The 26,866-nt window shown below is 52.1% G+C and overlaps 1 protein-coding gene across 1 annotated transcript in view; it reads left to right on the top strand.

Annotated features, from left to right (window-relative positions):
- The window catches only part of LOC128271047 (protein bunched, class 2/F/G isoform), a 38,646-nt gene extending 12,895 nt beyond the window's left edge, over window positions 1–25,751 (top strand). Inside the window, exons 4-6 of the mRNA XM_053008479.1 lie at window positions 2,752–3,777; window positions 17,458–17,509; window positions 25,174–25,751. Of these exons, the coding sequence (XP_052864439.1) occupies window positions 2,752–3,777; window positions 17,458–17,509; window positions 25,174–25,518 (1,423 nt within the window). The 3' untranslated portion in view covers window positions 25,519–25,751. The remainder of the gene's footprint in view (window positions 1–2,751; window positions 3,778–17,457; window positions 17,510–25,173) is intronic.
- Window positions 25,752–26,866: the final 1,115 nt, after the last annotated feature.

Below are 26,866 nucleotides of genomic sequence, written 5' to 3'. Positions count from 1 at the left end.
GTCCGAAAGCGTGGCTCGCATGACAGCTGCCGGTGCGCTTGTGTGCAACTAGAGGGCGCTGCGTACCGTTGAGAGATACGGTGCTTGTTTGGCCCGTCGTTGCAACTTCCAACGCTGCCTTCGGAGCCTGAATTTAGCGGAAAAAGGATTTTGTTGCTAAATAAAAGCTATTTTATGAAGGATCTTGCCATTTTTGTGTCTCTTGGAAACCGGTAAAGGTTAGGCTCCGTCTATTTGCGGATCGATTATACAAGTCAATACGTTGAGGACGCGCAACACTAAGTGACGGAGCAAACATACCCGGCGGCCAGCCCGGCCAATCGGTGTGCTTCTGGAGCATGCTAATGAACGAATCAGCCTCTCGTGTGATCCATTCTTCCCGAAAATTGAGCGTTCGCCACCTGGAGGGCAATATTTAAATGCGTCAGCTCAGCCTCCCCATCGTGTCCCGTGTGGCAGCCAGTGACGCCATATGCCATCTTGCTGGGTGGGTGGCTCAGCCTCCCGAATCCTATGATCTCATCACGTTCGGGGGGCGGAGATCATGAGATCACCTCTTACGATCCGTGTGCTGGACAGTTGTAAAGTGCTAACAGGCGCACTAGTCGGTGTTTGTTTATGCCGCGATCACGGACCATTCGCTGCTGGACCACTCCCGCCGCCTGGACCGGACCGATAAATAAAGCTGTCGATCGAGTCAGTTTGTGTGTGTCCGCCTCCACCAAGCCTTTTTGCGCATTATTTACCCGACCGATCAACAACGCCGAGCGCGACAACGTTTGGCTTTTTGGGGCGATGCGTAAAAATCAACATTTTCTTGCCGGCGGCGACGTCCGAAAGCTGGATCTTTCGCAATGGACGGTTCATTTACGTAACCCACCGGAAGGATTCCGGAACGAAAAAGGTCCTTTCCACCATTAAAAATTGTTGCGAACCGCACGCGATTGTTTGTTTTTGCGCCACCATTTACAGGCCAGCCCAGTGATCACGCTTTCAGCTGCTGCTGTGTACGGGGTTACCTCACCGAGTGTGTTTGCCGACCGATGGGCCAACATAGCCAGCATAAGGGGGCGATAGAAGACGCTCATTATCATTTAGGAGCAAACGGGTTTGAAACCGCAACGAACAACGTGTTGAACAACAAGAACCAGCACCATCGGGGCACCACCGTGAGGCGCTCGTTAAAACTAATTGTGGCAATGAATCTAATGCTTGTGCCACCATGTTGCCGATTGCAAAAAAAAAACCGTATGCACACGTGGTGCTCCGTCTGATGGTCTGCCGTTCGGAGCCGTTATTAGCAAACGACAGCACGAGTAGCGTTCCGGGCCACCGGTGTAATACATAATTTGTGTCGTGAATGATCGTGATCGTGAATGCTTTGCCACCACCGCACAGGAGCGGTGAGTTTAGCGAGTACTTTGACCGAGCATGTTTGGCCGATCGGTCAGTAGTTCCAGGGACTGCGGTTTCTTTTTGATGCAGATACAATTAGAATTGGGTAACAAAACTACTTCACGTCTTTCTGGGAGGTTTTTGCAGGTAGGAAGTAGAGCGCTTCCAGGGAAGCTTCTACCGATTTTTTGCATCACTGAGCTAAAAATCTTATCCTCGGCAGTCGATGGTCCGCTGGATCATTCCATGTTGCTGCGGAAGAGATCGCTCGATACCCAAAAGTATTTCAATCAGATCAATCAAGTAACAATGGTCTTCTTACTATGTGTTTGAGCTGCTGTTTTAACCATTTCCTGGGCTGAAATCTTTAACAAATAAAGGGGGAAATGCCAGTGATCTGACAATGACATTTATTTGATCATTGACAAAAGTTGACAAAAAAATTAATACTACTCGTAAATTGGAGTTTCAACCATAAAATATAATATGTAAATCGCTTTTAACGACAACTGTTTGAAGATGTTTAACAACGAATTGACGCCGGTAATGTTGGAGAGAAAAGACACATAAAGTGTTGATCACAAACAAAAAGAATCGTCCGACAGATTTGAAAGGTGTTGCTTGATGCTTCGTTTATGAATAGGTACTTAATTTTCCAATGTCGGTCACGGGCCTTTATTGATCCGTGGAACATCTCTTTAACATCATAATTTGTCAAACACAAAAGCGCGTCCGTGGCGTGTTACGTTGGCCGCCGATTGGTGGAAGAATATGGTGTGGCTCTCATCCTGATTCTCATCCTTGCCGGAAATGGTCACGCGCCTGATTCTAACTCTCGATCGCTAACGATTTGCTCTCGTCGTGTCCTGTTGCTGTTGCTGCTGCTGCTGCTACTGGTGTTTGCGTCTGCTTGGTCTTGGTGTGTGTCTGTGTGTGTGTGTGCGCGGGTTTGGTGGCTAACGTGCATCGTCGCGCGTAGGACATTATTACTCACACGAGTGGTGTTCCGTCGGGTCTGCCCTTCATCCTCATCCATCCATCCATCCATCCATCCAACCATCCATTCCATTCCATTCCATTCATCGTTCTTCTCGCCACGCTTGGCTCCGATGGGGGATGCAGGATGCTTGCAACCACCTTCTCCAGCAACTACTCCAGCAACTGCAACCAACCAAAATGCATGTCCCTGCGTACGCATCCGCGCATCCGTGTGTGGAGAAGGAGGTGATCCCGCCAGGCTCATCAACCGACCAACCAACCAACCAACCCACAAACGCCTGTGCGCCGCTTCCGTGTTGCGTTCCGTTCTGTACTTCCTTTTCTATCCGTTACCCGTTTTCGATTCCGTTCTCCTAGCGTTGCCGGGTTGCCGCCGCCGCAACACCAGCAGTCCGCACGTGCACTACACCACCAAACCCCGCAGCAGCCGCAGCCGCAGCAACAGCTGCCGGGTCAGCAACCCGCGGCCCTCCTTTCGAAAGCCTACTCGCTGCCACCCTCAATGGGCGCGGCGGCCAAGGAGTCGCTCCGCAAAGACCTCACACAGCACTTGTTCGATCAACAGCACCACCCGCTGCACTCCACTTCACACTCCCCATTACGCAGCAGCGTCGGCGGCGGTGGCGGTGCCTTCAGTCCCGTGGTCAGCAACAGCACTCAGTCCCGCCCGCAGCAGCATGCACCGCCCGGCAACGGGGGCATCTACACGGACATTGCGCTCGGCAAGAGCATACAAAATCTCATGAACCGACCCCCCACAGCACCGACGCTGGCGGCGGCCGTCTCGAACCGGCTGGTGGCCGGCGGTTCGCTGCCCCGCTCGTTCGGTTCCCTCGGCACGTGCCGGGAGCTGCCGGAGCACGGGGAACCGTTGGCGGCGAGTCCGCCGACGGTCGGTGCCGGTGGTCCTTACTGCCGGGCGGCCACCAGTCTGCTCGGTGGCTTCACCGGCAGCAACAGTGTGAGCGGCTGCACCGTGACCCACGCGCACCGCTGCGTCCAGGACCTCATCCGGGAAGAGCTGGGCGGTGGACGGATGGGAATGGGCGGTAGCGGCGGTGGCGGAGGCGGTATGGCGCCGAGGCTGGGGAAGGCCGGCAGTATGATCAACATGATGAGCATCGATTCGGCGGCGGACGTGTTCAGTAGCAGTGGCGGTTCACAGTCTCACCCGGCGTCGGGACGCTCGAGCCCGGCGTCCTACCTGTACACCGGCACGCCGATCGGCAGCCCACCACGGATCGTGGGAAGTGTCCCCGGGTACCTGTTGGGGCCGGCTACCTCGTACGGCAGCTCGCCCGCAGCCGGCAGCACCCGCGTCAGTCGCGCACCGTCGCCGTCCTTCCTGCCAACGCACGCCAACAGCGGCGGGGACCACGCAAGGTTTGCTACCAACCAACCTCCTCTCCACACCCCACACAGAAACCCGTGTCTCCGCGTGACTATAGGCGAGGGCAGCGTTGAGAGATCCCACAAGAGTTGCTAATTTTTGCACGGTGTTCGCGATCAGGCGCAGCGATCGCGCCACCTGGCGTCAGACTCTTTACCCGTTCCGCTCGGTTTGTGTTTGCGTGTGTGTGTGTGTGTTTCACAACCTCTAGCGCCTCTTTCGCTGCTTAACACTCTACAGGAGCCTCATCCTGTCTTCTCTGGCTGCTCTGTGTGTCTGTGTCTCTTTTTTTTACGCTGCGTTCTAACTAATCCACCCTTTAAGTCACTGAGGACGAAGAAGGACCAAGCCACCCGGAAGGTTCTCACCTTCTGCGTGTTCCGGTTGGCAATCCGCGTTTTCCGTTTGAGTGTCCGTAGGGATTCGTGAAGGTGTTGTCCGCGCCACACCAAGTCCAACCGCCACCACTAATTATGTTCCTTTCTCGTTCTCGTTGCAGGTCAGTAACGGTGTTCTTTAGGTAGTGGATGAAAGTACTCAATATAACAGCAAAACCACCCCGCAGGAAATCGTATGTATATTTGCTTGGGCAACCCTCCACGAACGGAGTGCCCGGTGGTCGTCGCAACACTCGTTTCGATTCGTTTTTTGTAGGTTTCGCTTACATCGATCCTGCCAGCTGGGTTTGGCGCTAAATGGGATTGATGCTAATCGAATTATCACGAACCAACCGGGGCGCGCAATCCACACGAATGAGAAGTAGACCACAGGGTAGTCCTTGAAGTAGACGCCCGTCCAGACGGCTTGTCGCCCATTAGAGACACCCGACGGTGGCAGACACACGTGCCTGTCGATCGGACGATGGACAGGTTTTTGGGGACCCCAAATTAGCGTGTGTCCAGCGGCACGATAGATCTTGTGTGCGACGGAGGACGATGGCTTTTAGTTGCAAACTCTCCAGGAACCAACGGCGAAAATTAGCATGGTTCGATTTTTGGTGTGTGCCCTTCCATTTATGCCCTACCCGCTAACTGGTTGTATTCGGACAGTCTTCAAAGCGGCGTCTCGCTCGTGGAGACTTTTCGCGATTTTTGACACTGGGACGGCAAGCAAGGACTCGTCTCCAACGGCCAACTACTGGATGTGTTATGTCATTGAATCAATCGTTGTTCTCTGTCTGTTCATCATCGCGATTGGCAATCTCGATTGGCCGATCTCATCGACCCCGTGTTGCGATGTTGTTTGTGTCACTTCAAATCAACGGTGTGAGATTACCGAGAACCGAGTGCGCTGCGGTGTGCTGAGCGCCTGCATTCACTGCACCACAGTGGCTGTAAGTTGATGGAATCCGATTACAATAAATCGAGTAAAAATCAAAAACAAATGTTCACCCATGTCGCTCCACCAACGGGGCTGGCAGTCAGCAGCCCTCGGTACTGTTTGGTGGATGGGTTTCATGTAACTGCAGCCTGACTGCAGTAGCGCTGGCGTTACGTAATCTCTGTCTGTCAGCGGTGGCGGCGTTATTGAGCAACGCCGCCCGCAGAGCCCGCACGCTGCACCGACTCCAAATGACATGCGGCCGTTGAGAGGAAGGTCCGCTGGTGAGGAAGCTTCTGCCACAAGTTTTGTCCCTATTTGACGTGTGATTAGTGAGCGGGGTGCAGCCCCCCGTTCGTGTGCTGCTCGTAGAACTCCAGCCATCAGATGACGCAAAACGCGCCAAGAGTGCAACTTGCAAGCGCGCGCTGCATACGACAACAGTACGGTACGGTGCGGTGCATGGAATGATTACGTTCCCACCAGCACTACTTGGTTGTGAGCCTTTTGCAACTCACAACCGCGGTGCACGTTGCCCAAAGGGGGCCCCTCTTCGGGGCGTTCGGTTAGGTTTCCAATCATTTAGCAACAAATTAGTCGCTCCGCCGACTTTTCTTGGGTAAAACCCGGGAGGCCGGAGCGAAGGCGTTCGTAACCGTCCGTGCTTTATCCGCTGTGCATAGAGCTGCGTTTCAGAACCCCGGAGAACTAGGAGAAAAATTTGGGTTTTCCATTCTAATTCTAGTCATTCATAACGGTAAACTCAAGAACCAAAACAGTTATGGGGCCAATTCTGCATGCAAACTGCGAAAGTGAAAGTTGGAAGGACTTCGTTGAAGAGCAGATATTGATGTTCCTTTTGTGGTGGGGTTCGATCGAATGAAGGCCAAACAGGTTTCGAATAACTCACTCAAGTTCACCAAACGAGGTTTGTCTACAAATTACAAATAGAACCCGAATGGCTGTGATCCTGTTCCTTTTCTATTTTCCGCGACCAAGAACACTACACTACAAAATGACAATGCCTGTAAGATGCTGTCACTAATTGGTTCATCTATGCCGTGTTTCCAGCGGAAAAACCCACCTCAATAGCCGGGAATTTCCTCATCAGACCCTTGAGCTGGTTGCAGATTGTACTTTAAGTTCAACTCGTACATATAACCGCATCAAGGGAGTTTGCGATGTGGACCGTGAATCGTAGTAACCTTAGCAAACCAACGACAGCAATCATAATGTAAGGTTGTCATTATTGTGACACAATATCTAAAACCTCAGAAGAGTTTCTCAAATAGTTTGAACCCTACAATCGCCATTCTTAAGGTAGTTCTTGGTAACCTGTTTTTAAATAAATAAAAACTAACTGTTTGGTCGGTGGTTCAGGAAGAGTGCATGTCAACTTTCCACGGTTGGTCAAATTGGTTGCTTTGATCGCGCAATCATTCACTCAAATTCCTTCTCTTCTAACCGAAACAAAATTATTATCCTGCTAAAACTCGTAGCTTTTTCCGGATTCGTAGAAACTTTTAATCGCAGCCACGATCTGACACCAAGGCTGTGCAGCCTGTGCATTATTCGGTCGATTGCACAAAAAATGACTGCCTTATCGCAATCCTGGCGCAGACAACCGAAAGGGGGACGGCCCTGCAGTGACCTCTAGCAAAAAGTTGGTGCACTAGTTCCATCGCGCAAAAACGAGTTGTGAACAGTCGTCATCGTCGCACGTTGCGAGAAAACGGGCGGTGGGGACTTCCCATCGATTACCGGCAGCGGCGACCTTCCACCAATCAAGACACGCGAATGATTGAGCGAAAATGGGAGGTCTGAAGCAAAACTTGGCCACTGGCTGGCTGAAGTAATGTCGCCCGAAACCCCTTTTCGGCTGTAGAACGCGAACCGAACAAAGTTTTTATCCGCACGAAAAGTGTAGGACCCGCGCCGTGAGCGGTCGGCTCTAATGAGCTGCAAAATTTGACGGATGGCCTTCAGCTATAATTGGTAGCCAGCCCTCGGTATCCTCGGCCGTAAAGTTTGCGTGGCCCGGGGGGCTCAGTGAAACCCTTTGGCGTCATATCACGGTTGGTCGAAGAAAATTGAGGTTAGTTGATGACGGGCCACGGGCCTAATTGCCACGGTCAGCAGCAGGCATTTCGAAAGCCGCCGCCCAATTTATGACCCCACCGCAGGTTCTAACGGCCGTAGCGGTTGTTTACATGATTAACTGGGGTCTCCTTCTGGTTGGCTTAGTGGCGATAGATAGCTGGCGTGGCTGAAGTCCTAGGTCATGGGTTTCCCGCGTGTTCGGCGTCGCTCACGAGTGGCGTGTCCGGGGGGGGTGGGGGTGAGTGATCCTTGGCCTCGCACGCTTATGCGCAGGTCCACCACCCAGAATCGATAGAGGCGGGTAGGTGTCCCAAAAGGGTCACTCACTTCCGATACCTTCTTCTTCCTTTTCCGAGGCAAATCCTGCCCAGGAATGCGGCAGGATCGGTGCGGGCCGCACGATTTTGGTTTTTCCCATCCGACGTGCTGCGCCGCGTGCCACAGCGGCCACAACAACCCCCCTGTCCCAGCCAAACTCTGTGTGTGTCTGTGTGTTTGCCCGCCAATTTCTTGTCGGTTTGTGGTGGCTGACACAAAAAAACGGAGTGTAGAAATACACCGGAGCAAGGACAGCAGCCGAAACCGCTTGTGCTCCGAGCATAGTGTCAAGGACAGAGGACGCCACGCTGGGAATCCTTTTTGTCACAAAACGCAGACAAAAGAAGCCGAGGACGCCAGCCATCATGTAGTGCGTGTGCGTGCGTGTTGGTGATAGAAGCAATAGTCAATTCCCGACAGAGCGACAGAGAGCATTGTTGTAACATTGTTGTTACTCGCGCTCGCCGCTGCTACACTGTCATTATCATCGGGGCTGTGAGGGGCTTCTCCACCGCGGTGCTTCCGAAAGGTTCATTGACTTCCCGCGAGCGCCGACCATGATGGTGTAGAGTGGTGCGTAGTAGAGAGCCTTCAGAGTGGTCGAATAATTAGGTGGCGGCGGTTTTCGGAACATTCTGAACGCACTCGGTACAGTTCGGTCAAACATGATGATTGTCGGTCGTCGAAAGTGTAGCCTACGGTGGTGGTCGCACCGGTGCAACAGTCGTGCCATTTTCGTTTACTGCGAAAAGTACAAATGAGTGGCCAAAAGGTGGCTATGAAGAACTAGACTCTGATATCCACCAGCCATATCACTGCCAGAAAAACGCACTCGCTTCTAGGTACTTTCCTGTGTTCGGGCGTCATCCATCCTTATCCATCTTTACTGCTGGGTATGTTGGCATTCTTCATGCTAAACGTTTTGTTGATGCCTTTAAACACCGTTTACATATCGTGCACGGATTTATCTGCTCTAAGCAACACTCTGCCCTACAAAAACTTTGTTCGCTCCATTGTGGAGGATATGTTATTCAGAGGTTAAAGCTGTATTTCCGATAAGTTCCGTAAGTCTGATTTGTGTCAAGTATGCACCGTTTTGTTGGAAAATTTGTTGCCTTTTTAAAGGTAAGGCTTCAGAACACCTCTCTCATAAAAGTCTTGATCGTTATTGGCGAAACATTCGAGTAATCCATTTTCACAATCCTTTCTTAATCTCAATTTATTCCCGGACTTTCTGGCGAGTCACTACAGATTCCTTTCAAGTCCTACCATACACCCAGTAGAATTTTCCGGGCCTTTAGTCCTGGTTTTGTCACCGGTTGAGCTGCTTCAAATCTGCAAATGCAAATCTGATCTGTCACTTTTTTGTGTTGATTGGTCTGGAGCTGAAGAATCGAACTTCTTCGAATCGAATCGAGCTGAAAAATCGAACTTTGTGAATTCATGCCGATGAATAACATGCCGATCAACATTGATTATTTCTGTGATCGTCATTTACGGCGGTGGGTCTTTGGGTCGAGGAACGCCTTTAACATAAAAAATAACTGAAACGGGTCGACGAAACTAAAATAAACACTGAAACATAAACTGAAACATGAAACTGTACGATCAATACTTTACGAAATATCGATCACTAAAGCCATCTATCGAGAAAATAATGGTTTATTTTTGCCAACCTAATATGATGGACATACCCCAAAAATGTGTATCAAATTCAATGAACATTTGTTATTCAGCTCACTTAAAGCCAAGCGTTTTCAACCCAATTTGGACCGTAATTTGCACCGAATCGATTCTTGGAAGCCTGAAGCTGTTTAAACTGTTAAACATTTCGCCAAGCATTTTGTCAGCTGTTGCTAGGTAGAAATTCAGACAAAATTCATGGCGATACTCAGCTACTTTGGATAAAGAAAATAAGGGTCAATTTATTTTCACACAAATAATGCCAATAATTGAGCTCAGTGTCGACTCGCACAAATTACAATAATAACTCCATAACATATTTTTAAGTTTACATCATTTTTGTGGCAATCAATCAAAGGGAGGCGAACAAGAAGCCTACTTTGACTTTGGGGTTTGCCAGCTCACCAGCAGCAAATCGCTATACCTTCAGCCAGCCAACCAGCCAGCCTTCGACCGCTCGCCACGTAGTCGGCTCTTCTACGCACCTCTACGCACTTCTCGGCTTTAAAAGATTACCACGGCGGAACGGCGGTGGTGTGCGTTGTTGGGATGGCGGAGCAAAAGGTGGCCCACACACACCAATCACCGTGATTCGACATGCGTGTGTGGCATTCGCTTCCCAACCCGGCGGCGGCGGCACGCACCAACCCTTATACGGGTATTGATCGACCAACAGCATCAACAACAACCGATCGCGCCCCACAACTCCCGAAACACGCATACATCGGAGGAGGCGTGCGGCGATCGGAGCGTGTTGTGCGTGTGTGTATTCTTGGATACGCACTTTTCTCCTTCTCCGTCTCTCTCTCTGGGAGGCCAACGAGACGGTGGGCCAGATTTAGGTCAACAGCGTGGATCGTGTTTTGTGCCATTTTTTTATTATTATTTCGTCCCAAGATCGAGCAGAGAATGCCGCCGGCGTTTTTCGAACCGCTGTTTTGTCGTTGGTCGTGGTGATGGTGACCTTTTTATCACGCCACGTTACCTTGTGTGTGTTCTCGGTGGGGGGGGTCGGATGCTGCTGCTCCTTTTCTATACGATTTCGAGCACTTTCGTCGCGTGTTTTTGGAGCCCGTTTTGGGGAAACCCTACGGAACCTTTCCCGCTGGGTGTCGGGTGTCTTATAATAGAGAGAAAGAGAGGGAGACTAAGATTGCCAGACCAGCCAGAGAGCGCGTGCGGCGCAGCCTTCGGACGTGGATCGAGGACAACCGCAGCGGGCCGACGTCTCGTCCTTGGAGTTTTAAAATAAACTTGACCAGATTTTTGTTCCCGGTTTGGAATGTCTGCCTCGTATCAGATCAGGCGGAACGGCTCATCATCTCTCTCGTTGTAGGAAGAATGATCCGCTCTATGCTACTTTCTATCGTAATTATTTAAAGGGCACGGTGGACTTTTTGTAGATCCGTGTCAGAAATTATGTACCTATGTTGCCCCTCTTTTCGTATAAACGTTGCTCTATCGCCCCGTTATGTTTTCCCCAATGCATCGGCCGAGTCGTTACCAGGCCCGCCGAAATATGTTGCTGGGCGCTTGCGAAAGGCCAGTAGTTAAAATTGCACAGCGCTTGTTGTGCACACCACACACCACGTGTCGCGCCGTATTTTTATCTTGCCACACAAACACATACTCTCACACACAAATTCTTCTTCCACGGAGACACACGGCGGCGCGGTGGTTAATGTTTATGTTGCCCATTATGCTGCTGCTGCTGTCTGCGCGCCAGTTTGCAATGGAGGAGTGTGTTGCAATCGCGCCGTACGATAAAACGGCCTCTGGGTGGCCAACTGTGTGTTATGCTGCTGCTGCTGCTGTGTGGCAACGATGTGGCAGCAGGCCTCGCAGAGACGTTGTACAATCGCGTTTTTCGCGTGTCAGTATGCGAGTATGTTTGTTTATGTTTTCAGCGCGACGGCGAGACCTTCTCGGGGTAATGTTGGCGCTGCGGATCAAACGCACACCAACACGCGGCCCTCCGATGTGGGGCCTTCTCCGCGATGCTGCCGCTCTGCTCTTGCGAAGCTCCCAAGCTCGTCTCTCGCACACACACACTCGAGGGGAGAACGAAGAACCACAGCAAAGCAACGACGCTGAACGGTGAACTCAGCGCAGTGCCACGGAATTATGTTGTATGCTTTTTGCGGTGCAGTTGCAATGTCGATAAAAGGTCTTACCCGTCTCGTTCGCTCGCTCTCTCTCGCTCTCTCCTAGAGGCTAGTGAGCACTTTTACTTTTAAACGTCATATCATTTGGCGCTTATGTCGCAGCATAACGCGCAAAGCACACTTTGATAGTGTGATGCTGGCGAATATGTTTTCTACATTCTATCGCTCTCGAAGAGAGAGAGAGTGCGAGAGATTGCATCAACGTTGGCGTGGGGCCATTTAAAAGGTGCCCGCCGTGAACCTATCTCAACAATTTTCGCCACCGAAACAGAGGCGGAAAATAGAGAACAATGAACGACTCTACTCTCTCAGCATATCGCCTCCAAGCAGGCCTACTATTCGATTCGAAAAGAAAGAGGCGCTTCTCTGCGCATCATATTTCGTATGTCGCATGGAGACGCACAGAATGGTGTTTTAGTGTGTGTGCGTTCCGGGGGGAGGTGGCTGTCGTTTTTATGCTTCACCTTTGCACCAAACCCTCGGCTCTCTCTCGCTCTCGCCGTGGATATCCAACTGCGAAGGAGTCGCCACAGAAAAAAAATAGTGTGGCGGCAATCGAGAGAGAGCGAAAACGGGGGGTAACCCGTGAGAGAGACAGCGCACGGAAGATCGGCCAGCTCTCCTTTCTTGTTTTTTTCGCTGCTCCTTTCTCGTTTTTCTTTGGCCTCCACCACACAAACACCAGAAGGGGGCCTGTCTGCCTGCCTCTCTTGGGTGGCGGGGCGTTGGGAGCCTCAATATGCATGCTCGAGTGCCTGTGTGTTGGTGTGGCAAGGAGAGAGAGAGCCATTGGTACTATATTGCTCGAACTAACTGCATCGCGCGCGCCACCCGTACTTGCTTCTCGTAGTAAAGTGCGGACGTTTGACGGCAACAGACTCGCGAACAGAGTGACGCCCAGCATGCTTCGATCGTTGCTTCCTCTGCCGTTGGCATGTTGGTTGGCAGCACCACCAGCAACAACAAACCTCGCTGCGTAGCGTGTCCATCTGCGTCTGTGTGTGTGTGCGTGTGTGCTAAGCTAAAACGAAGAACCAACCGTGTGTGTGGGTCGCACCGGAAAAGCAGGGCGACCCTTTTCTTGGCCACCCTGTTGTGGCGGCGAGTAAAAGAAGCCCTTCATCTGGCACCCCGACGCGGACCATATCCGCAAAGTGTCCGCACTCGGCAAAACAAAAAGAGCACAGCAGGCTTTGGAGAACGACGGGGGTTGGTGTTGTGACGTCGTTGAGCTCCCCAAACGGTTTCAAAAATGTGATCCACACTTACGTGTACAGCGGGACGAGTGAGAGAGAGAGAGCAGTCTGCGCGTCCTCGCGCCCGCCCGCTGGGAAGCCGAAAACAAAAAGTCGTCGTAGTCGGAGGAAGGTTCGTCGTTTCGCACACATGTGTGTGGGGGCCGTACGTGCGCGTGTCCGTGTGTGTGACGCAAGGCAACCGAAAAAAAGGATTTGGGTGCGTCCTTGGCCCGCCCTCTCGGTGCGGTGAATTCGCGGCTTCCTTCCCCCCCGTGCTGTGAGCCTCTGTGTGTGCGTGTGTGCCACTCGAAATTCGGTCTGAAAACTTGTCCAACTTCGCGAGGCGATGGCTACTACGTTGTTGCATGGCGATGTCGATGCGCTTTTCTGTGCTGCATATTCCGTGCTCGTGCTGTGAGTGTGCAGAAGAAAAATAGTCGTTTCCTCCCCGCACACACACACACACACACCCGTGTCACCCTGTGGCGTGTCCTGCCAGCGGAGAGGGTCCTTACACGACGAGTGTGACGCGTTCTGTGCCTCTTCTGTTTCGCTCGACTTTCGCCCCACCGAGCCAGGCCCCAACTTTCATCCGGTCTTTTCGGCCATTTTGGTTTTCGGTGTGTGTTATTGATTGTGTGTCCCGCCGCCAGCCTGCCAGCAGCATCGTTGCACTGCCATCATCTCAACGTCAACATTTTGAGTGTATTTTTTGAGTCCGTTTTTTGCGCGTTCTGGTGTTGCATCGGTGTTCGTGCGTTCGTTCCTGCTGCAATGAATGAGCTGTTGGTCCCTCGCTAAAGTGCATCCCCCACACGCACACACACAAACACTCATTTTGTGAATGCCAAAAACACCGAGCGCAGTATCGGGCGCAAACACCCAAAACCCCGCGCGCCAGGAAAGTGCGTGTTGCTGAAAAGTAGTCGAATTGTTGGTAGTTGGCTGTTGAGGCTTTTCCGTACACCCCGGCAAAGGTTGCTGCGAACGACCAATGTGTTGATGTGCTGTGATGTAAACAGTGAGCGAGAGCGAAAGTAACTAGCAGCCCCGGAAAAGGAATTACTACTTTTTTCCTCTCTCGCTCGCCTGACTGTGTCTCTCTGCCGTGCTGTGCCGTTACTGTAACGAGGAGGAGAGTTGGTCTAACAAAAAGATCGTTTAAAAACGTTTAACGAGCGGGCGCCATATTGCGAAAAAATTAATCTGCTTTCTGGCAGCGTATTCGAAAGCGAGCGGCTTTTAAGGCGCAATAAAAGAACCACCGCCGTGTCCGGAAACGCAGCAGCAGCACCAACGGCAACGAAGCGAAAATGAAAAGCGACATCATGGCCATGCACCAGTACTCCGTGTCCGGCAAAAAGGACATCCTGCGGGAGGTGGTTATCAAGTACATCGATCACTTTTACCCGAAGTAAGTGAAAGCCATGGTGCCGTTTTCCCACGCCCCGTTACCCACCACCACCTCGAAGGGCCGTTGGAAAAGCAGAGTCCGGGCACCTGAATTATAAATGCCGCACCGAGGCGCGCCCACAACTAGAACCGTTGGAGGCGAACAAACGTGGCGTAGAAAAGTGAAAAGACCTAACGAGGGTTGGCCCCATTACCTCTGGGACATGATTGTATGGAATCTTTGCCGGGCAAATCGATCGCATGGACTAGCCTAGACTCTCTAGACTCGAACCCTTAGAATGTTGCCCTCCATACGGCCCAAGGTTTACGCAATAGCACAGTTGTCTGTGGCTCTCCGTTGTATGCGTCATCAACACAGGGCTGCGACACGGTGTGCTGTTACGTCCGACACCTTAATAATCATCATGCATCATGCTCCAGCTGATTGATGCCTTTCAAGTCCGAGCGCCGTCGACGGGGTGGTTCCCCTCAGGTCAGGCAGTCTGCAGTTGTAAAACCCGCGGCCAGCCAGCTCCAGCTCAAATGAGTCGCGGTGGGCCTCTTGGCACAAGACGCGTTTGGATTTCCCTTTCATCTGGGACACAGTTTCAATGCTCGGTGGGCGCGCAAGGCCACAACGACGCAGCGCTAGACGTGTTATTTTTGCAAGGCGCAAATGCCAATCATGGCACACGAGAAGATGGAGGGAAGGTCTCGATATGCAAACCTGTCCCAGAGGCCACGAGTATCGGCGGGCTCTGGGCGGGATAATGGTTGGTGATCTAGGTCTACGCTTTAGTCCCTCGTTAAGTTTAAGTGGAAATGCGTCAAACGACTGGATTCTGGAGTCTTCTTCAGGAAACTGCGTTACGATCTTGAGTTTGCTGGTTGAGTTGGAATAAATGATTGCCAAACACATCTAACCTCACGGGGTTTATATAATTTGGGTTACATTTAGTGTTCGTAATTAACCTTATTTTCTAACATAACATTTTCAGCCTGCCTCCAGTTCCGATGCTGCTTTGAGATCGGGGTGACCTTTTCTAAGATGTATCGAAATAGCGGAGGCAGAAAAGGTCAAGATTGGCCAGGAGGGGGCCTACCATGCTTTTGCCACATGGCGCTCTCTCGCGCGCGCATGTCTTTGAATAGACTAATTGCACTTAACCCTGAATTTGCAACGCAAAATAACAACCTGAGCGAAGAAAGAGATTACAAAAAAAAGGTGCAGATTTCGTAACCTTCTCAGCGTCGTTGCCACGGAAAACACTCTCTCTCGGCACATGAACTTGTGCGGACCACTGCTGGTTACTGCTACTGGCACTATTTGGTTGCCGATGGACCCAACGGCCGCCGGGGCTCCACGCACGCAAACCTCCCGACCCGCACACGTTATGTTTACGATCGAGCTGCGTCTGGTCGGGTGTATTATTTTTTCTTCGCCCCTTTCTTCAGCCGTAATAAGTCGCGCCGCGGCCGCGTGTTATGTTAACGGCCGCCATTTGCCAAAACGCGACCGCGCGCCACACAGTCACGGTGTTATTTAAGTCCCTAGCTCGGTTGTTGAGAAACTGGGTAAAAAACAAAAATCGAAACCATAACAAATCAATCGCCCGAAATGCGGATGGTGTGCGGATGGCAAGAGTTAGTTCGGAAAAACAATCACATCCCCCAGACACACTGCGGGATGGCCGGCACCCGCAGACGCATGCAGAATTTTCAATCGAAAATCCGCCACTTTAGTTGGTCATTTCAGATTCGCGTTCGTTCGCGGCGCTCCGCACGCCCATTTGGTTGACCGAATTGTTTTGCTTCTTTAATGTTACAAATCGGTGATCGTGATCGGTGTTGCGGTGTGCGAAATGTAAATTTTGTATCCCACTCGGCTTCCAAACACATAATCCGACGATCGTGCGTGACTCCGGAGCCGAGTGGCCGGGTGCTTCTGGTTTCTGGGGCGTGATTTATTTTCCCAATTCCCAAGCCGCCATCTGGTTTGTTTGGGTGTGTTTGGATTGCAGTTTTTGTTCCTTCTTCCTGATCAACCTCAAAATCACTCACAGTGGAGTGGCTCTCCGTAGATCATCCGTCTGTGTGCACTGCGTCGATTTTTATCAGTCTCTTGAAAACATATTCAAGTTGCCGCTATTCTAACATAATACTAATAATAATTACCACACGACGAGTGTGGCGTGAATTTTGCATCGCGCATTGTGCGTATGCCGCGCGCGCGCGTAGCTTCTTAAATGGCGTCTTACGATTACGTCGGACACCACCTGGCCGTCCGTCGAGCACGCGATCGTTTCTGTGCGAAAAGTGCAAGAGCAGAGCACTACTAGGAGCACTTGGTGGCGATCGTCGTCGGACCGAAGGCCACAGCGGCACCTCATCCACTTACTCTCTCTGTAAAGCGAATTGTTGTGACGCGACACGCCTTTCGGCCATGTTTATATCGGTCTGGCGCGGCAACCAGCATTTCGGTGACGTAGCCCGCGAGACCTATGACGAAACGGCGCGGCACAATAATGCTGCCGGACGCGCCGCCATTGCACGCCATAAATCAGCGTCCACGTGTACGGCAACGTGTTTGCAAATTACGTTGCTCCATCGGCCACTTTTTATGCTCGCAGCAAAAAGCCTCGCACAGACGACACTTCGGGCGCAATTTGTTTTGCTAAACGGGAACTGTCTGAGCGGGTTTTATTAGTATTCCCATAGTCTCGCCATTTTTGCTTTTGATCGTTAACCGTCTATTCATTTCTATGGGAACGGGGAATGCTTTTTTAAAAGGATGAAGTTACCTTCACCGATCGTTCATGAATGATGTAGGAAAACTGTGTCAATAAAATATGAAATCATAAACATTAAGTCTAATCCCCTCAATGCAAACTACAAATATGATTAAGGGCGGAAGCAATTCAAGCGAAATAACATCGAGACTTTTACCGAAAAACAATTAATACAAAACTTTAAACAGTTTCCTGTAATACTAATCAACTCTTTGCCTGTGTGTTTTGCTGACTCTATTGATGGGTTTTAATGTTCAATTTAAGATATGTGGATCCCCCCGAAATACAACCAATCATACCATTCATTGTGCGGATGCCAGATATGCATCGCTGCCGTACGTCATTCCGATACCACTCCAAGCGATTAGTTCCTGTGGGATGTTTATTGTTTGTCGATTGCCCCCCATTTTCCAATCGAAAGAAATCGACCCAACTCTCAACATAAACCCTCTCGCGCGCTGGGGAAGAACCGGCGTCAGGACCCATTAGTTAATATATTTTTAGACCTGCGAAGTGCTGCGCTCCGCTACGGTTAGATAAGACGTCGTGTGGTTGATGATAACGCGCACCGTGCGCCCCGTACCGTACAGCGTACACCGTAGTGACATAAAGTGTGCGAAAGCCCTATAATAATGAATCTTTCTTCCCTTCCCTTCTCTCGATTACAGTGCCTCTGGGACGGGCGCGGTTGCCATCGATAACAAAATCGAGCAAGCAATGGTAAGTACTAAACCGACCGACATTCGACCGACGATCGTGTATTCGATCCGCCAAAGAACTCTCCGGTTACCGGTTAGTTTGGAACCGCATCGCAAAAAACACGTGACGCACGATGGTTCTTAACTTATGGCACGTGATAAGATACGAAGTCCTCCAGTGAGTGTCCCTTTTTTGCCTCGCGAGCTGACCAAATGCTGACACACGACGTAATGTTTGAACAATTTTTTGAAAAAGTCGTCATCATCAGGCCACCAATGAGTAACAGCTTATTTTTGGCCGACAGCACATTAGTCAGAGCAGCAGACCCTCGGCGGCCATCATTTGAAGAGCCAGATGTGAGGGAAGATGCACAAACCACAATGGTTTTTGGCCGATTTTCATCAACTTTCATCGGGCCCAAAATTCGGTTAGGAAAACATATTCCCGCAGCATAACCGTGTCACGTGGGGCGAGTACAGAACCGAACGCTTTCGGTCGGTGTAAACAGAAGAGATCGCTCGTAAAGATTTCGAGTGCGGCGGCCACTTATCGCGCACGATGTGTTGTGGAGATCGGATGAAATGTTTACTTGACCGGCCGCGCTTCCTCGCCAGCAAACACGCCCCACATACACACACACACACACACCACACGTCCTGGAACGGTCTCGTGGTCGTTCGTAGCAGATTAGGACCTGGAGCTCTCGGGCCGCGCACCGCTCACAATGGAAGCTTTCTTCTCGCGGCCAGAAACCGGTTATCTGTGTTTTCGTTTGTAGTTCGCTTTCGGATGGGCACATAATATTGGCTGCCGCGGCCGCGCGGGGTAAGCGCTCCAAGTAAACACACTCGTTTTATGGACTCGTTGGGTAACGCCAGCCCAGTCAGCCAGCATGCGTGGCCCGGTAACCGGTAAAAAGTCCGCCAGAACACACTGTAGAGGATAATGAGAAACGGGGAATCATTAAGTTGTGGGGAATTGGCTACGACCGAGTCCATCAAAACTAGCTGGGCCGAAAATTACGATTCGGTAACCAAAAGCTTCAATGATCAGACAGGACCGGACTCCCAGAGTCAGAGACACTTAACGACGACGAAATATCGAACTGTTCCAAGTGTCGTTTAGCATTTTGTGTACGCGGAAGTCCATCGTCCAGGGACTCGGACAGACAGAGGGGCCACAGAATCGCATTACTGCTGGTGCGCCACCGAGGGATTAAAAATACATCAATGTGGTTACTTAAGGGGCTCACCTGCGCTACCGTGTCGGGTTCCGCCGCCTACACGAACCGGTTTGCGGTTCAGTTAAGAAGGAAAAGACTTCGTTCTGCTGAACCACATGCATCAAGTCTCCAAGAACTCGCCGGCACGGCAATACATTGTAGCTAAATTAAGTGTGGGTTTTTCTACCGTTCCTCGTTACGATTCTCGACTCCCGAGTCCAAGATGCAGAGTCGTTAAAGTCGGGAACTGGGCAGCCCGGCTTCGGTGCACTTGCAGCAACGGCTTCGGTGCACTTTCTCCTCCTCGTTTTAACCGGATTCCGTGGCAGGATCAGCCGCGCATACCTTCCCTCGTCAAGTAGGTCAATCCAATTTGGGGGGATGGTTGTGCGACTCGCGACTGTTTCGGGGCCCCGTCGCTGGATGGGACGGCTCTCAAGGATTAACTTTGGCAAATCTTCTTCGCCATCGTCGTCGTGGTCGTCGTCGAGGTTTCGCAACCGGCCGACGTGCGCGCGCGACATCCGCGATCCGCGAGTCCTTGTGCGGTGGTGTGTGCATGCAAACCAGTTTGGCTAAAATTAGGCACACGTTTCGAAAGTGTACCGCTCGCCGCTGCCGGTGGTTCGATTTTGGTGACAACAACCAGCTCGTTGGCCGGTGGTGACAGCTCGTCTAACATTGCTCGCCCCGCGCTTTGTTGTGCAGAAATGTGGGTCGTTATTTATTTTGTTGTCAACCTTGTCTCGATCCGCGAGTGCTGCGGTACTTTTTCTGACAACAGCCATGTTCTGCTGCCCCTCTAGCGATGACGTGCGACTCTAAACGATGTTTTAAAGCGTTATATTCAAAAAACAAACTTTGGGGTGTCTCTCGACTTGCCACTTGCTCACCTGTCCTGTCCTGTCCGTGAATTAGCAACCTCCGGCCCCGCGGGGTCTGCTATTATCGTCATCGTCGTCGTCGTGATAAGTGCTGCCTTATTGACAAGGCCTTATTTACTGCCTCACGCGGCGAAGTAACACACAAAACAGACCCGGGGCCCCGCGATAGGAATCTCTTCCCGGCGCGGTGTGCGACACCGGGAGGGCGGCGAGGTCGGGTCCCCTATATAGGCTCCTAAAAGGTGGCGTGTGTTATCCGTTGACAGATCGCGTCCGCCTACGACTGACAGCCGGCGGCCGAAACCGGTTCACGAGCGCGAGAAGATTAGCCAGCGCCGCGAGTGCAGAGAGTGCAGTGAGCCCGCCCGGCCTGGCTGGCTGGCCGGCCGGGTTCCTGCTTGTTATCAATCACGAGGCCGATGTTTTCGATTTGCACGTTTGGTGAAGCGAAACGATTTTCGTCGACCCCCGTACTTTGGCCGGGGGGAGCGCTCTCGTCAAGTGGTTGCAAGTAAACAAAATGAAGGGAAAAAAACCAAACATTGATTAAAGCTAATATTTTCCGAGCTCCCGAGTCGGGCGAGAGAGAGAGAGGGGACCCCAAACGCCGCGGGTCTCTGTTGGTGATGAGGGTGCAAGTCCTTGAGCGTGTGCCCCGAAGCCAAAACAAAAAACCTGGCCGAAACCGTCCATCGAAACACATGTTTCCGACGCGGGTGCACTCTGACAGATCGAGTTGTTTGTGTGTTAGAATGAAAGTCGAATGCTCGATCGCTACCCGCTGATCATCCGTGTTTCTGTCTTACTCACTCACTGCAGCAGCAGAAGGACCCCGCGCCAACCAGGGTTCTTGTGCCAAGAACCCGGGGAAGGTCGATTAACGGGGAACCCTTTCATCGGAGCCGCTGTTGGCACAGAGAGAGAGAGAGAGATGGAATCGAGCATGTCGCCATCAGGTCTAGCGTGTTGTGCTGTGCTGTAGGGCGTAGGGCGCGGGCGCGCGTGTGATGATGGCCTTCGAATTCCGTCGTTCTAAATGAGCCGCGTCAATCGTTGTGCGCGATTGCGGCGCGGTGCATATGGTTGCTGCAACTGCAACTGCACTCGTTGCTGCTGTTGCTGCGACAGCTGGTTGTGTTGACGCGCATTGTCGAATTCGAGAACACATTCACTCGTCGCACCCTCAGATATATAGGCCGAATAATAGACTAAAATAAGTCCATCGAAAAGGGTTCGAAAAAAAAGCGGAGAGCAAAGTATCGATTGTGACCTTCCTGTTGAAACCTAATGTCGTCCAAGTTTTTAGCTTCAATTTCGCCGAAAACCCATTTCATTTCGAAGAAAACTGGGCCAGAGATGTCCACCGGACCAAAATCCCCACCAAACAGTCACTCGCTGTGGAGGTGCATTGGCTTCTCTTGCACGACAATTCTGATTACCAGCATAACCACCGAGGTGGAAATGTGCTTTTCAAATTTCGTACAGTTTGAGTTGAAGACTCACCACTTTGGAAGAAAGTTTTTAATATTTCCCAATATTTTGTAAGCCTTTTCCCCGTCCCACTTCGTGAATGTCAAACTTTTTACTCAAGGTTTACAATTTCCAGAATAAAGTTTGACGCTTTAAAAATCAATTAATCGGCAGAGTAAAGTCTAAACACTTGATGGATCACCGTCAAGTGTATCAAATCCCTAATCTTCAGCGCCAACGAGGAGGGCTCTCTTTGAAGAACCCCTCCGCGAGTTGTTTGTCCGCGAGGTTGTGTTCCCCGATTGATAACACACAGTTCACACACAAACACACCTCACTGAGAAGGGCCCACGTCGACAGAGACGGAGGGAGACGTGTTCTGGGTGGGTCGGAAGCAATCCCCGTCGTGGATCACGAGCCACACACGTGCGGTGTGGCCCCCCGAGGAAGGTGATTATTGTGAAAGCGAAAAAAGGGTAAAAGGGATAGTGTTCCCCATCCGTCTATTGGTTCCTCGTGGGGAACTAGTGCCATCTTTTGTTCACCTCCCGTTCGGGACACATCATTAATCAGCTCTCTTTCTCTCGGAGAGTGCGATGTGACTCGTCGATCACCGCGAGAACGAGAGAGTCCTTGAGCAGTTCGCTGGGCATTTCCAGAGCGGGAGCGCGACAAGTGCTCGCGTGACCGTCCGCGAATGTGGCCCCACACGGAGAGCGAGAGAGAGAGACTGGCCACTGTGAGGGTAGTAGCCGGCACACTAGAAGCGCCTGTTTTCACAATAAAACACTTCGCATCCCGTCACCAGACAGTTAGTCGCCGTTCGGAAGTCTAGTCGGGAGTGTGGCCACGGTTCAATCTCCTGTTTTTTGCTTCTCCGCCTTCCGCGCCACCACCTAAGTCAGCACACAACGATTCTCTCATTAGCTCGAAACCGGTCCGAGCCGGTTCCGTGGGTGAGACAAACATCGATAAGCCGAGCGCGAGTGCTGATAAACGTTCGAAAACAACACACCCGGTCCTCGGACGTGGCACGACGACGACGTGTTGTTATCAGACGATTAGTGTGATCGCGTCGTCCTTGAAGGATCGGGTGACCGCGCGCGCCCCCTCTCAAGTGCCTGTTTTTGGACCCCTCTGGACGTTGTTGAAGTAGTTGTCTGGGAATTTTCCTCGGAGTTGAGAGCAGCAGCGCCATGGAAACCCTTCCGGCGATAAACAATCCATATCCGGCGCTGGCGACGGTGCTGCGAGCGGAACGGCGCCCTCAGCAACAGCCGCCGCAGCCGGCCGAGAACTGGCTGTACGAGATAAAGCAGAAAGGCCAGGACAGTACCTACTACGTGATGGTGAAAGTGAGTATCGCAGCTGCGCAGGAGACTGTCCGCGATCTTGCTGTACCTGTCGGCGATCGGAAAAAAGCCCCGCCATCTACGGTGTCAAAGCACGTGTACTGCCATGCCGCTCTCTAGGCCGCTGGTTAATGACGGGCCACATTCTCCGATCGGTGCGCACTAACTGTGATTTACTGCTGCTGCTGGCCGGCCAGTGTCGGAAGGTTCTTGGGGCCGACTCCGCGCTCCGCTCATTAAATTTTAATAGCACCGTGTTTAAGCGCCACCGTGTGCGCTGCGCTGCGATGCGTGTGTGTGTGTCTCGATAAATATTTGCCTGAAATTAAGTTCCTAACCTTCACCTCGGCTGGCTGGCCGCCCGGTCCCGGGGAGGTGGTTGGAAAGTGTAGCAAGGCAGGACGCAGTAAACAACTTCGACATCGGCCACCGCGATGAGTCACGGAAAGTGAGCGCGCGCGCTTCTTGTTTGTGTGCCGCTCCATTAAAAACACCCAAATCAACATATCAGCCAGCACCGCCGAGAGTCCCCGAGACAGAGCCCGGACCGGACTTTGGTTCGGTCGGTTCGAGTGTGCTGTGTCCTCTCACGGAACATCTCCCAGAAATAATGTGGTGAAACCCGTCGCCGGCCGGCGTTATAAATGGGTGTGGACATCACAAATCATGTCGCCGGCCGGCCCCCTAGAGGTCAGCTCGAGGAATCGGAGGAATGCGACTAAAAGCCTGGTGTCAACCGCGAGCGCTGTGTCTGCGCCATAAAATTCGCGCACTTGGCACGGCGCGATCTTGACCTCGGCAGGTGGAACTCGGTGACAAATGCTGCGACAGAGATCGATCGGAGAGAAGTGCCGGGGCCGGGGTACCAAATACCGGAAACTTTGGCCATTACTTCAGCCGGAGTGTCGAATTTGTATCGCCTGTTTTTTGTGGTCCCTCCCGACTTTGGCTGTGGTTCAAAGTAGAGTTATTTTGGGGTCGGTCATTTCCGTCGAATTTGACGCAAATCGCATTTGGTCAATCACATTTTTGTCGCGATCACATGTTGGTCGCGTGTTGGGTTCGCTGACATCGGAGGAAGGTCGGATCGGTCCACTGTTAACACACTTTACTATCATAAGTTGCGTAACCTAACATGAAACAAAGACAACCAACCTTAAGACACTTGAGGGATGGTTTTGGGTCGATTTTCTAATCGTTTTGTTGTCGATGATGCTTCACGGCGGCGTAAGATGCGTTGCTTTTGCGTCGTTCGTTCGTCGTTCTAACCTCACCCGTTGCGTGATTCATGTTCCTCATCATTCATTCACTCACGCCCCGTGGCAAAACACCCAGGGGCAGATCCTCCTTTTCCTGTCATCCGGAGAAATATTTAAAAACAAACCCCCAAAGATCGCCATCACCGCGCGAGAAACCTTCACCGTGCTCTCCCCGCGTGGACTCCGCGTGTCTGCGTGCGTGAATCGAGGTCGCCGGCAACGGACGCGGCGGGAGCTGGAAATTGATTTTAATTGAACGGCGTGAAGACACTGCGCCGCGCGCGCGCCGCTGGCGAACCCAGAAATATGTTTTCGCGCCCGACGACCGACGGCCGCGCTAAAAATAGAATATGTTAATCTGGTGGGGCCGACCGCTCTCTGTCTCCGGGGGCCGCCGCCGCACACATCATCTCGCCGCCTCTCGCCAATCAATCGAACCGAACGAACTATTTAAATGTCTTTCTGGTGCTCCAAATACCCCCTCTCTGCTGCTGTCGCTCGTGGTTGAGACACCAGACTCGCGCCGTCGGTTTTGGACAGATTTGCCCAAACTCTCTGCTTATCGCACCCGAAATGGGGCCCCTGGTTAGCGCTTCGGGGAGCGGGGTTTTTATCTTATCGCCAGCCCGCCAGAGTGTGTTGGCCTCGGACAGCTTTTTAAGCACGCAGGACTTAAAAATTCACCTACTCACTCCCTCTATTTACCGGTTTGCCATCCTGGGCTGATGCAAAGTGCAAAAAACTGCATTCAGCTGCAGCAAGAGCTGCGCGTGCTCCTCCGAAAGACATGGCAGCGGCCCCTGCGTCACCGCGGGAGAGTCGGCGAACACCGCGCGAGCGGTTTGTGACTGCTGCAATGACGTGCAATTTTCGCACGCGATCGCCTCTGCCGGCGGCGGCGGCGGCGGATTAGTTCCGATTAGCTGCAAGGGCCCGAAAATAGATGTCATTGAGTACCAGTAGAGGAGAGTGGGGTGAGCGCGGGCCACACACCCGAGACTTGCGAAAGCTCACAGTTCCTCGTATCCTTGACTTCAAAGAACCGCGCGGCATCCGCGTGCGTGCGCGTGTATGTTTCTGTTCCGCAGTGCTGCATCGCCGCCGCCTCTGCCGCACACACGGATGACGCCATCGATCCGTTTCCGAACCGGAAGTGGATAGTTGACAATCTGAGCAATTAGCATTAGCAAGCGATCGTAACGGAGTGCATGCCGGATCGGATCGCCCTTCCGTGCTATGCTGGCGAACTGGAACCAATCTGTGAGTTTTCCTGGAAAACTGTTTAGACCTCGGGCAGCTTTACTTTTGTGTGACGTCAGAAAATGGAGTATCTTATTGCAAAGTCGTTGCGCGCTGCGAAAACATGTGTCACTCAACCAGAATTAGTGCCGAGCCTGAGACGCCCGAGTTGCAGGCTTCATTTAATGCTATTTTCCGTTCCGTCAACTGGACCGCCTTTTGTAACAACCTTTCACTCTCTCTGTCTGTCTCTTCGTAGGATCTGGTCAAATCCCACCTCATGTTTGCCGTGCGCGAAGAGGTCGAAGTACTGAAAGAGCGAATATCGGAACTGATGGACCGCATCAACCAGCTCGAGTACGAGAACAACATTCTCAAAGCGAACGCATCACAGGAAACCCTATCCCTGCTGACGACCGGTGGCAACAGTGTCAGTGCCAGCAGTGTGGCGGCCGCCGCCCAGCAGCAGCAGGCGGTGACGGCGGCCGTGGCCGCTGCGGTGGCGGCCACCACCGTTGCGGCCGCCACCGCCGCCGGCACCAACACCAAGGCGCCTGCAGCGCCGCCATCATCGGCAAACCCTGCCAACGGTTCCGTTTCCTAAGCCCCCGCATGTTCCAGAGCCACTGCGCAACCGTTCTTTTTTTTAGACGTACGCAGTGACAGAAAGACTACTATTAGTACTACTACTACCACTACTACTACTACTACTACTACTACTGCTACTGCGGCTACCCAACTGGCTACTAACCGAAGGCGCGAGTAGCAGCGCCGAGAGCATCGAAGCCAACGCACGCACGCGCAAGCGCGCACCACAGAAGCGCAACGGAAACGACGGACCCGAACGGAGCAGCTTGCCCGCCGCGATCGGTTTGTTTCATCACCTCCCTCCGAGGAGTTCTCTGGACATGACTATACGCCTCGGACACGCGTTATGCGCACTCATCGGAATCGCAATTCCCGAAGTGCCGTAGTATTAACGTGACACCAGCAGCGAACTGCGCCACAATAGACCGGTCACTTCCGTTTCTTCCGTTCGAAGTGTGAAGCTCGAACCGTAGGCGAAATGTCTGAAAGGGCCAAAAGGTCCGCGCACGAAAGCGAGGTAGAACCCGTTACATCCGACGCAACATATAATGGACGCGCTCTTCGAGCCTGGCGAATTGAGTATTAGTTTAGTAGTAGCGCAAGCAAGCAAACGCGAGCGCCACCAGGGCATCGCCGGCCCGGTCACCGGGTGCGACGTTAAAGCATTACCAAAACGATGAGGATAAGATTGTTTCGGATACTGATGAGCAGTCGAACTGACGACAACGGAACGGGCCCCTAGTTGGGAAAGCGCGCGAGCAGCAGCAGGAACAAGCAGGAAGCCGCCAACGAACGGAACTGAGATAAATTAAAATGTGATTTAATGATAGGAAGAGCGAAGCACAGCGCGGGGCACACCCAAGTGGTGCGGATGGATGGATCTGGGGTGCAGAAAGAGAAGAAGGTTCTTTAAACCAGAAAAGGGAACAGATAACAAGTAGCCAACATAATATAATACACAACGCACCCACCCTTGTGGTGTGTAAGAATGTAAGAATGTTGCAAAAGCGGCCGCGACACACAACCCAGCAGCACCGCCGGGCCCAGCTTTCAGTTCCAATAGTTTTCCGTCATCACCGTTTCACCTACTTTTGCTGTCCTTCGGCGAGCAGGGTCACCTTTCCGTTGACACAACACAGTTCTATGTTACATTGGCCACTTTCGGTTTGTTACAAGGAGGAGACATATGGTTAGGAGCAGCGCGTTTCACTAACTTCCGGCATGTTGTTGTTTGTTGTGCGATTTTGTCTCCGCGTCAGGGGGCGCGTTAGGTCTCTTTACCACGCTTTACTTAGTGCCACGCAGGTTGATGAGACTGCTGCTGATGAATGCGCGCGATCCACGAATGTATGTGTGAGTGTGTG

This window comes from Anopheles cruzii, chromosome 3 (assembly GCF_943734635.1).
Source record: "Anopheles cruzii chromosome 3, idAnoCruzAS_RS32_06, whole genome shotgun sequence".
In the NCBI taxonomy this organism is placed as follows: Eukaryota; Metazoa; Arthropoda; class Insecta; order Diptera; family Culicidae; genus Anopheles; species Anopheles cruzii.
Note: the sequence above shows the minus strand (reverse complement) of the source record. Positions and strands in the feature narration are given on the sequence as shown.